Source organism: Leptonychotes weddellii, chromosome 4, assembly GCF_054177405.1.
Source record: "Leptonychotes weddellii isolate Sample4059 chromosome 4, ASM5417740v2, whole genome shotgun sequence".
Taxonomy (NCBI): domain Eukaryota; kingdom Metazoa; phylum Chordata; class Mammalia; order Carnivora; family Phocidae; genus Leptonychotes; species Leptonychotes weddellii.
The window spans coordinates 162,936,413-162,949,142 of record NC_138372.1 but is presented as its reverse complement, the minus strand read 5'-3'; the positions used below and the strand labels follow the sequence as shown (position 1 = coordinate 162,949,142).

The 12,730-nt window shown below is 39.3% G+C and overlaps 1 protein-coding gene across 2 annotated transcripts in view; it reads left to right on the top strand.

The window, feature by feature from the left end:
* Positions 1-12,730, top strand: part of DNAAF11 (dynein axonemal assembly factor 11) — a 51,969-nt gene that overhangs the window by 23,043 nt on the left and 16,196 nt on the right. For both annotated transcript variants that reach the window (XM_081816563.1, XM_081816564.1), the window contains exons 7-8: positions 656-725; positions 1,876-1,971. In XM_081816563.1, coding sequence (XP_081672689.1) covers positions 656-725; positions 1,876-1,971 — 166 coding nt within the window. The remainder of the gene's footprint in view (positions 1-655; positions 726-1,875; positions 1,972-12,730) is intronic.

Here is a 12,730-nt window from a genome sequence, read left to right as displayed (position 1 = left end):
TTGCTAATGTCGCGATCAATATTGTTAAATGTACACCTCTACAACGTCTGATAATTCGTCTAAACAAGTGAGATGAAGCCTAACTCTTTCGTTTGTTCCTCAGGTCAAGGAGAACTGTTACCCCCTGATCCTGGGGTCACTGCCATAAATGGAAGGCTTTGCTTGTTCAGCAGGAGGGGGCTTTACAGGGAGAAGCAGGGAGAAGCTGAGCAGGATGTCATGGCGGCAGCTGCGGAACAGCTGCAGGGGAGGGAGAGCGGCTCGGGAAGCAGGAGCTGCTGGTTGCAGGCCCTAAGCGTCGTGGATTCAGCTTTCCTGGCTATTCACGTCAGGCGCAGGAGCTTAAAATAAAATATTCATGAAAGAACATGGCAAGCTGTTTTTCGCAAACCTCTGGCGTTTCAGGCCGCAGATATTTTTAGGTTAGGGGCAATCAATGCCAAGAGTACTTGTGGGTCTAAAAATGAAATTGCTGATATATTGAATTTCCTTTGGTTTAGGGATTAATGTAAGACAGATTTCTTAAGACCTGTTGAGCATGGAAATTGGAAGCTTCTTTCATTTCAAATGGTTCCGGAAATGGTAGTTTTTATTTGCACTTCTTTTAACTTAATGTTTCTGAAAATGGTAAGATTTGGTATGTTTCACGTTGCAGGTATATGGACACCTCTTTAATCAATGTTGATGTGCAGCCAACTTATGTCCGAGTCATGGTCAAAGGAAAGGTGAGCATAATGCGGTAGACTGTTACGGTTTCAAAAGCCAAGCCTCAAACTAAGCTAGGTTGCCTCAAAAATTGTCAACATAATATGAAAAGAGAAGAAAAGAAGCCCAATCAGAGAGCTATTTTTTAGACACATGATTTTACACAGTGGGAGTGGTATACAGCAAGATTGGCTGTTGACTAACCACTGTGTAGCTCCATAAAATTAGCATTTTTAACTTGTGTCTATTGTTAGTACTTCTTTCAGATCTGATAAGGTGATTATATGTATGATAGCCTATGCTTGAACTTAGATTTAAATAATATACCCCCCTTTGGGGCGCCTGGGTGGCTCAGATGGTTGAGCGTCTGCCTTCGGCTCAGGTCATGATCCCGGGGTCCTGGGATCGAGTCCCACATCGGGCTCCCGGCTCGGCGGGGAGCCTGCTTCTCCCTCTGACCCTCTCCCCTCTCATGCTGTTTCTCTCTCGCTCGCTCTCTAAAAAATAAATAAAATCTTTAAAAAAAAAAAATAATAATAATAATATACCCCCCTTTAAATTGTCAATCATTTCATTCATAGCAACTGTAATTTTATTATTTTTGAAATAGTATTTTTTTTAAGAGAGAGAGAGAAAATGCAACAGGGGGAGGGGCAGAGGGAGAGGGAGAGAGAGAATCTTAGGCAGGCTCCACACCCAGCACAGAGCCCAGTGTGGGTTCGATCTCACAACCCTAGATCATGATCTGAGCTGAAATCAAGAGTCGGATGCTTAACCGACTGAGCCACCCAGGCACCCCTGAAATAGTATTTTTTTGCTGATTATGAGCACTCATAGGAGTCATGTGAAGGCTTTAAAGTGGAAGTATGTTGATGGTTTATGACAAGAAGTTTTATCTATAAATTCTTTATTATTAGCCATGTTAACATAAATGGACCAATGACTGTTTCACTGTTTGTGATTTTGACTGTTCTTTAGTCCATTCACTAAAATAGGTAAAATAGTTCATGCATATCAAGCATAGCCCAGACATTTTTTTTTTCTACTAAGTCTAAGCATGTTTTTAAAAATGGAATGGTGAATCTTGAACTGGTAATGAAAATACACCTTGAAGTAACCCTCTCACGTGACATGCACTCCCTTTCTGGGATACTTCCTGTTTATTTTCAGCCATTCCAGCTTGTCCTTCCTGCAGAAGTCAAGCCTGACAGCAGCTCTGCCAAACGATCTCAGACGACAGGGCATTTGGTGATCTGCATGCCCAAGGTAGGCAAGGTTCCTTGGATCAATTTCAAGTCTGGGTGTGTTGGTTCCTGAAGGAACTTGACCTATCAGGGCTAATGATGACTTCTTTTGGTTGAGAGAACCAGAAAATCTACTCACCCCAGCACAGGCAGGAGAACCGGGACCTGTGAGAACAGAGAGCTGAGACTAGGATGCAGTTGGGACCTGTGGGGCCTCATCCTGCCATCGATCTCCCCGTGGTCCTTGCCTCTGCAGCCAGAGTGTTGCGGGGAGTTGAGGTGTGTAAGTCCCATCGTTCTTCCAAGTGGGGCAGTCACCACCAGCATGCCTATTACATGGGGATCAGTACTTTTAACCATAAAGAAGTGTTTCATCTCTTATAACAAGACATGAGAAGGTAGGAAGGGCTCAGACAGGGGAGGGTCAGGGCCTTTCCAATATGTTAGCTGGCTTCCTTCCTGAGAGGCGCACGGGCGGCCACTGGGGTGGCATGCTTTCTTGTCCTTGCCTTGCATGAAGATAGACAAACAGAGAGTCAGGGAAAGACGCAGAGAAAGGAGCTTTCCCATCACTGTGGAATGAAAGTTCCTCTGGACTATTTAGCCAATTTAGCTGAAACGCCCAGTAAGTCTTGATTAGCTTAACCTTGCGCAATGAAACCAGTCTCTGGCCAAAGAGATGGTAGTACTTTGGTTTCTATCATTTTATTTTGGTTACTGTTGTCTCATCTCATGAGCTGGGGTGGGGTCAGCTTTGCCCAGTCACTCAGGTTTCAAAGGGGAAGAGTAGAGAAGCCGGTCAAGTGGGGCTGTGCTCTTGCAGAAGAACAGGAGAATGGGGACAGGAGTGTCTGTCACTGAGAATGAACTTGATTAACCAGTAAGTTTCTATAATGACTTATTAACCCTTTTCCCATAGCCAGATTTGTAACAGATTGATTATGGGTAATCAATTATGTATTTTTATTCCAAGTCAATAAAACAGCAAATAAAATTTGCTGTCAGGCAGTAAAATAACAAACACAGCTGTTAGAATCACATTGTCCTTGGTGACTACAACGAATTAAGAAAGTGCTTGTATGCTAATTAGAATAGCCTATAGGGGAATCGAAGAGATAACTTAATTACCCCAGTACTTTGATTGACACATTTGTATGACACTGTGATCAGCAATCTCTTTTTTTTGAAACTTCTATTCTAACTAAAACACCAAAGATTAAATGATAACTGTTATTTCCTAAAAGAAAATCAAGATCTATGATTTATGCACCTTCTGCAGGGTGCCAGGCGATTGATGAGAAAGCCTCCTCTGTCCCTGCTCATGAATCTTTTAAATACATATAGCATTCTATTTCCATTATCCTTTTTGTTTTTGTATCTGTCTAAATTTGTCATGTTAAATACACATGAAAAGTATAAAAAATGGCTCATTAAAGAAAAAGTATTCTAGAAGTGCGTGGTTGAAGATGAGATCATTTACATAGAGGGCCTCAGAATGGTTCTACTTTTTTTTTCCTCGATAATAAACTATGAATAACATTTTCCCTTTGAGGTACATATTTTTGAGGTTTTAGACTACTATGCTAAAGTAACATTGATGTTATCTCTGTCATTATTTCTTTTAAATTATTAATTATTAAATGATTTCCTCTTATCATTCCTTTATATATCTCTATCATTATCACTTTTAAAAGATAGATAGGGGAACCCTCTTGGGTTTCTCCACATCCTCGCCAACACCTGTTGTTTCCTGTGCTGTTGACTTTAATCATCCTGTCAGGTGTGAGGTAATATCTCATTGTAGTTTTGATTTGCATTTCCCTGAGGGTAAGTGATGATGAGCATCTTTTCATGTGTCTGTTGGCCATCTGGATGTCCTCTTTGGAGAAATGTCTGTTCTTGTCTTCTGCCTATTTTTTAACTGGAGTGTTTGTTTTGGGGGTGTTGAGTTTTACGGGGTTTTTTAAAATATATTTTGGGAACTCTTTATTGGGTATGGCATTTGCAAATATCTTTTCCCATTCCATAGGTTGCCTTTAAGTTTTGTTGATGATTTCCTTCGCAGTGCAGAGGCTTTTTATTTTGCTGTAGTCCCAATAGTTTATTTTTACTGTTGTTTCCCTTGCCTCAGGAGACGCATCTAGTAAGAAGTTGTTACGGCCAATGTCAGAGGCTCCTGCCTGTGTTCTCCTCTAGGATTTTAACTATTGAATCACTAAATTGCGCACCTAAAACTAAAAGATAGTGAAAACAACTTCTGGAGAATAATTTCTTGCCCCAAATTAGTTGGTTTTCATTCATGAATTAGATAATTGCAAGGACTCTAAAGTTCAAAGAACATAAACTTTTTCTTAAAAATCAGCAAAAGTTAAAAAACCAAAACTCTAATTTTACTTATGCTTATTATTAAAAGTATGTATTACTGAAAATTAACATCTTCATAATTCCTAATGATAGAGACTTTCGAAGTACTGAAGTTCAATCCACTGAGCTATTTATATGTCCAGGCTTCTCACTTACTGTAGAATTGTCTGAGTCTGGCCTGCAATATATAATTACTGAGGCAGCATCTTGGAATTTTAAAGCATCTTATAAAAATCAGGTAAACACTTGGGTACAATTTTGATTCATTCATAAAGTAGCGTTGTCAATACTTAACATATTGATAACCTAGTACTTCCAGAAATATCTACTGTGGCCCTTCAGTAGTTTTTAATATTCAGATGAATTAATGAAAAGATCAGATTTGATATTTAGCTCTTCCCTTTTGTGATAATGTTTGTAAAGAATACTGCGAAGAGCTGACCTATTTGATTGAGTCTGTGCTGTGCTGATTATATTATATTTATTTGTGGAAATTCAAGGGTGAGCTTCGTATACATATTCCAAGGACGTAACATTTATAATTGAATATACATTTATATACAAAGTGCTAAAATATTTATTAGACACTTCCCTCAGCATTTGGTCATAGATGTCAGATTGATGGTTTTTTTTCTCTTTTCTTACTCCTAAATGAGGCTGGATCCATGCAGACCGGGGGCTATTAGGCAAGTTTCACTGAGTCTGCCCCCTGTCACAGGGGTCATGGCAACATTTTCTGCTGCTGATATGCCAGAGGGTTCTCCCAGCTCAGCTCCACATTTCCAAGAGGCTTTCCCCTCATGCTATCTACAACTCCAGATGCTTTCCAACATCTGCCACTGAGTCCATATCCTGTGGATTGATGTAATTAATACACAAATATCATAGCCCCTAGCATGCTGCTAAACTTCCTCTGTCTCCACCCACCATTTTATAATCTAACTTGTGGGTACCGTGTCTCCCAGAATGCCATCCCTGACTCTACCTCCTCCACCATGACTTCAAGGGCCGATGTCTCGGTTAGCAGTGATGAGTGGGATAGTGGATGAGGATGTACTCTGGCTCTCTCAGAAGGGTGGCATCAGGCAATAGAAGATCAACTGCCCAGGTAACAGCGGAGTAGGAAACATTCTGTTTCATGAGGTTTTTCTCCGTCCTTTCCACTGTCTGGTGGCATTTCTTTCTAGCTGCTGACACTTTTATTCACTTGTCTTAGCTTTGGGGAGTGGTAGAGAGAATCTCAATTCTAGTGCGCATAGCCTCTTACCACATTAGATGTATCCAGTCAGGAAACATGGCCCCTGGGTGTCATCTATCCACCAGGAACTCACTCGTTTTTGGAGAAGAGTTAGTAATTCCTTTTCCAACACAGCAGCCAGAATGATCATCTTATAATATATGTAAGTCAGACCAAGTCACATTTCCCATTTCATTCAGAGTTAGAGGCAAAATGCCCTGATAACCTGCCCCTGCTATTGTCCCTCTGACATCATCTTCTACTATTTTACCTTCCAATCATTCCAGCCACATTGGCTTTCTTGCTATTTTACAAATATGGCAAGCATCCTTCTACTCCAGGATCTTTGCACTCATTGTCCCCTCTGTTGGAATGCCTTTCCCCCAGACACCCTCATGGTTTGCTCTCTCAACTTTTCCATGTTTCTGTTCAAGTGCCATCTTATCAATGGGGTCTTTTCTGACCCCCATATTTAGAAAGCATCCCCTCCTCTACCCCAGCATTCTCTATTACTCCTACTGCTGTATTTTTCTTCATAGAATGTATCACGACCTATAACAGTCTATAATTTGTCTATTTCTTTGTCTGTTTCCCTCAACAACAATTTAAACTTCATGGGAACAGGGCTTTTTGTCTGTTCTTGTCAGTACTCCATCACTGGCACCTAAAGCAGAACCTGGCAAAGAGAAGAGGTTCAGTAAGTTTTTGTTTAATGAGTAAATACCTTGAATGTATCTTTAAAATACATTTTAGGGGCACCTGGGTGGCTCAGTTGGTTAAGCATCTGCCTTCGGCTCAGGTCGTAATCCCAGAGTCCTGGGATGGAGCCCCATGTTGGTCTCCCTGCTCAGCAGGGAGCTTGCTTCTCCCTCTCCCTCTGCCCCACCCTCCCCCACTGTTCTCTCTCTCTGTCTCTCTCACGCTCACTCTCTCACTCTTGCTCAAATAAATAAAAAATCTTAAAAAAATACATTTTAATATTTGGAACATGAATCTCCTCCCTGATTATTCTCTCCCTCAACCATTTCCTAATTATTTTTCCATGCATATTATTCCAGCTTAACTTTAAAATAATTTCAGGGTGCCTGGATGGCTCAGTCACTTGAGCGTCCGGCTCTTGATTTCAGCTCAGGTCATGATCTCAGGGTTGTAGGATTGAGCCCCACATCAGGCTCCATGCTCAGCAGGGAGTTTGATGGAGATTCTCTTTCTCTCCCTCTCCCTCTGCTCCTCCCCTGCTTGCACATGCTTGCTTTCTCTGTCTTTCTAAAATAAGTAAATTAAAAAAAATCAATCTTAAAAAATAATAATAAATTTCTCTAATTCTGCTTCCAAAAATGCTGTTGGGATTTTTGTCGTCATTGCAATTTAGAAGGAGGGGAAATGATTAAGGGAAGGGGCTCTGGAGCCAGAGAACCCAGGTTAAATCCTGGTACTTCCACTCAGCAGTTGTATGGCTTTGGGCAAATTATTAATCCTTCGATGCCTCAGATTCCCTGTCCATAAAATGATATTAATAGTAATTCATACCACAAAAAGTTATTTTGAAGATTATGTAAATCAGTATATGTACCTTTGCATACGTTAGAAGATCTTGGGACATAACACACACTGCATTCCTGTTTATTAATTCGTGTTATTCATTGTTACTAGTGACTAATGTTGTTGCATTAATTGTGTTCCTTCAACATTTTTTTATTATTGAGATTTCATTGAATTTATAGATTGTTATGGGAATGAATTCATATATTTACATAATCAAAACTGTGCTTTCAATAATGTATGTTTTTCCATTTATTATTCTTATTTTATGTCCCTCAGAAGTTTTTTTTTTTTTCCCTTGGTAGTTTTCTCTCCAGACCTGCTACGTATTTTCTGAGGTTTATTTATAGGTACCATACGTATGGTTCTCATCCTATTTTGAGTGGAATTATTCCCCATCACATTTTCTATGAGTTTATGCTTGGTCTTCAGTATGTTTTCTTAAATGTGTGGTCAAACTAAGTTATACGTACATAAACAATCTTACCACTATCAGCCTTGGAATATTTGGCATATGATCTCATTACAGTCCAGCTTAACAAGATTTAACTGAAATTTTGTATTCACTGAGAAGCTTGCTTCAAGTCATTAAATTAAACTCCCATCTAGACTCTCAATTGACAAGTTACAGGAACACTCCAAGAATACGCTTCATGATTTCCTTTGGGTGTTCTTTCAGAATAATTAACTGAGATTAAGGAAGTTGCTATCTGAACTGAACAGCAAATTATATTTACAGCTTCAGTTGGTGAACATCTTCCTTGATTCTGCTGTATTGAGCCCTGGAGGTGAAGGTCACATATTAAGGTCAACATTACAGATGACAATCCTAAGACACAGCCTCAGACTCCCTTCCCTTTATTAGTTGGACATGTAGTTCTCAGCACTTTCTCTCTACCCAAATATACTTATGATATATTCAATATAAACTCACTTTTATTCTCTGATTATTAAGTTCAAGTGGGTCTGTAGTGAGGGCTCCCTGCTCATCTTGCTAGGTTTTCCTGTTCCATTCATACTTCTACTTCTTCAGAACATTATTTCTTATCCTTAGCTCATTTCTCAAATTTCCAGCATGGAAAAAACAGGAGCAAAAAAAGATCATTTCCATATACTCCAACCATCACATCTTCCCTTGCTTGGCCTCCTTGGCCTGCCTGATTCAGTGAACCAGCTGTCTGTGATCTATCCAAACTCTCCAAATATGTGTGGGATCCCATTTCCACAGGCTCTTGAAAGACCTTCTTCTTTCTCTCTGACGAATTTCTCTTCTCTCTACTTGTTCATTGAACTTCTCCTTTCTGCATCTCACGTTAGAAAACATGCTAACACATCTTCCTTCTTTAGAGCAAAACAGTACAAAAGAAAAGCATCCCCCTCTAGTTAGTGCCCTCATCTGCTTTACAGCAAAACTCATGTAACAGACATGTATTTGCTGCTTCAATTCCTTCCTCGTAATGTCTAAAACCAACTCCAACTAGGCAATCATCCCCCCTACCCCCTTCCATGGAAACATCTCTTTGAGGTCTTCCAGTCACCTCCATATTACTAAACCCAGTGGTCAGCCATCATCTTCTGATTTGTCCTTTCAGAAGTGTTTTACACCACAATTGGTCCTCCATTTGTAAACACTTGTTCACTTGGCATTAGATACACTGCTTTCATTTGGTTCTCTTCCTAAGTCACTAGATCCTCCTGCTCACTGGATGTCCTCTGCCATGGGCTGCTACTTTGTGGGTTCTTTCTCATACTCTGGCCTCGGAAAGTTGGCATGTCAATCCTTCATTTCTGGGACCCCTTCTCTTCTCTACATATACTCATTCCCTATGTTAATTTCGTCTCAGCTCGTGACTTTAAATGACATCTAGAGCTACATCATCTGCTGATTGCCAACAAGGTAATCAGGAACAATAATCACGCTGAGCAAAATTTAGGAAGATGGACCACGTATTTTAAACATCTTAATAGTATAATACCTAATATGATAATGTATAGTTACTGTCCACTCATCCAAAAGGAATGGCTTTCAATTGCCACACAGGGGTGAGAAGAAAAAAGTCCAGGTCCATTTGTGGGGACTCCAGTAAACCACACCCACTTTGGGTTGAGACTCTGAAGGACTATAACCTAGGAGTAAAGTGAATAAGAAGCTAGCCAATCCTCAGAAGATCTAGCAGCCTATCCCAGTGGCTATTGAAATGGCCCTAAAACTGAGCCTTGAACTTGAGTGAAGGTGGTCTCAGATGAGTACCAGGCCTGGATATGTGTGTGTGTGTGTGTGTGTGTGTGTGTGTGTATAAAATAAGTATCAAGCACGCAAAGATAAATTAGGTGTGTGTGTGTGTGTGTGTGTATAAAATAAGTATCAAGCATGCAGTCAGAGATAAATTAGGCACACACGGAGACCTGAATGGGATCCAGTACAAACCCCACCAGTGTTCTGGAATCTGGTTATGCCAGATTGCTGCTTTTCTTCCTTGAGGGGAACCTTGTGAGTGCCACAGTTATTGTAGATATTAAACTGTGAGACACAGATTGTAAAACACTATTTAATATGAGATCTCCCAGAAGTGGAACCTAATATAGGGATGTGAGTGCAGCAGTTTACCTGGGTGGTAAGGGACTGTGGTCAGGAAGTAGGGAAAGGAAGGTAGCCAATAGAGAGTGCTCTATCGAACTAGTTACCCCAGTGGGAAAGCTCTAGGAGAAATTGCAAAACACACACCTCAGTATAACTCTCCCTAAGGGGGGGAATGGAACTAGGGTAGTACTACACCAACACTGAGAACCTTTGGTTGATGGCTGTGCCCCATGATGAGGGTGGGCGGAAGGGGGTGGTATAAATGCCCCAGCATTCTGAACTACTGCTGGCAAGAATAACCATGAACTCTTTCATGTCAATGGAGGATATTTCCCACTGAGACTATCTCTAGCAAGATTGTAAAAGGATATTTTCTTTTCTTTTGAAACATCATTATCATCCTTGATGTTTGTCCTAACTTAATAAAATATCATTTTCATTTTAGGCTGTTGTGTGAAGATGATCATCCATGGGGAGCTGTCAGATAAGATTGCATTAACAAGTATAAAAGAATTTTGGAGGAACCATTTGATAGTTAGATTTATTCTACTTTTATTTCAAAGCCATGTAACTGTCTTATGCAACTGTCATATTGATTTTACATATAAATGTCAGTAATTGCACCTTCTAAAATTTTCCTCAGGTTACTTGAGTGTCTTTGGAATCAAAGCCAGTATTCTTATCCTTCTTATTTTTCTGATCATTTCTCCCCAAATTTAATTTCTTTTTACTTTTTTTGCTGCCAGGTATGTCTTTGTTTGAGATAGAATATAGTTCAAAAATGTTTAACTTATACAGGTATTTTCATCTGTTCAAAGATTTTTAAATAATATGCCTCTGGTAATTTATCTATTTTCTAATACTGTGGATTGATCATCTTTCTTTAAATAGAAAAAAGATCTTGTTTTCTTTCAAGAAATCTTTTTTATTAGACTCAGTGAATTACATGCTTCTCTTAGTAAAGTCAATCAGAGCACAGTAGAGAAATAATCAAGTTATTAGAATATCAACAATGAATTTGGATATATATGTAAACTTCCTCTAATGCTAGAGGAAAATTAGAAATTATATATTCTAAAGTTTTATATTAATAATATTCTTTTTTGGGAGATTGAACCTCACATTTTCAAATGTTTAATACCAGAATTGTGGCTAATTAATAAAATAAACACCAGAAATATGTAAGAAGGTGGAGGATTTGCAGGTGACCCAAATCCTCTGTAGTTGATGTAGGAATGGTAGAGGTCTATTTCAGTCGTAGGGCTGGGCCTTGTCGCTAAGTACTGCTCACTCAGTAACTGGACTTAACTCCCCTCCCCTCCAGATCAGACAAGTGGCTCCCATCACCACGGGTTGGTATCTAATGGACTTAGGCAGTTCAGAAATTGCTTATGAGGCGTGGGTGAAGACATTGCATGCATATACTTAAGCACAATGCTGATAGAGAAAAGACATGCTACACCCATAAATAAATTATATGGAAGTTATTCGTATCAGATGAGGGAAGTATTTAGCATGTGTCTGTTGCCACACGTGGAAGTAAGGCACTAGAACTCAGAAAACTTTCTGCCAAATTATGAAAAACTTTAGACAATTACTGAATTATTAATTAATCAATTAAAATATTTATTGAATTCATCAAAGATTTATTAAGCACTTATTACGAATAAAGCACCATGTGAATTAATATGAAAGAGACAAAAAATGAAGTGGGTCTCCTAGGGCCCTCTTCCTGTCTCCTCCCTGCTGAATCCACTGACCGTGACCTCCTGCAGACCCAGCTCTGCCCTCGCCCCAGTTCCTGAGTCTCAGTTTCAAACAGGCTCAGATTCTTCTTAACTAGCTTATCTTCCCTTCTGCTTAAATTTGAAATTCTGTTACCAGCTCAGAGACTAGTGTCATAGTTATAACTATGGGAGCTCCTAAGGCTCCCCAAATGCCTTTTCCTCCAATTAGACCCAGCACCAACAGGGCCCAGCATGCACGAAGCTGCAGCTCTCATAGAACTCCTGCCTCTTCCCCAACTGTAGACATGAGACAGGAACAGGAGTCTCTAGCGGTCTTTTCTATTAGTTCTATTAGTTCTATAGTTGCCATCCATCTATTCATCCATCCATCCATTCAGACATTCCATATATTTTAGGGAGCACCTACTGCGTGTTCTGGTAAGTTCTTAGAAATGCAAAACAAAAGGAAGATTTGCACTGCATTAGGCATCCCGGGGATTTCTTCTAAGGGGATCCGGATTGAGTCTGGTGTGCCTTCTGTAATGTTGCTTCAACTGAAAACCTAGGGAAGGCTTCTCATTTCCCAGTCCTCATTACCCCCATTACCCCCTCACCCATTAGTCCTCTGCTACTGAGACGCTGTCATCTTTCTCCAGGATTTCAGTGGTCTTATAGGAACAGTTGTCATCATTTTGAATGAGGTTTCAAAATGGGTCAGGAAGTTATTTTCCTTGGAAAAAATAATGAAGATGATATAAAAAGAAAGCTGTGTGAATTTTAAAACTTAGATTAAAACATGAAAATAGGGAAGTTGGGAGTGGGGAGAACAAACATACGAACACTTTCACAGCCACCAAATATATACCTTGAACTTTTTTTGAGTATAGTTAACACATAATGTTACATCAGTTTCCGGTGTACAGCTTAGAGATTTGACGAGTTTGTACATTATGCTGTGCTCACCACAAGTGTGGCTCCCAATTTATGACCAATTTGTGTCTTTGATAAATATGACCAACAAAAAGTGAGACCACTTATTTTTTGAACAATATAGTTAAGATAATTTTAAAAGTTCATAGTAGACAAAACCTTATGAAAACTTCATTTTCATTTCCAAAAGGAAATCATAGAAATTACATTTAATTACTAATCATTAAAAATAATATTAAGCATAAATTACAGAGTAAACCAATAAATAAATTGAGAAATTCAAAATACTGTCCTAAAGTGCTATTAAACTTCAAAGGAAACAAAAAATATAATTATTATTTGGAAAATAAAAAATGTAAACATTAGCAAGCTGTATAGGTTTTGAATCAAAGACTGTTTA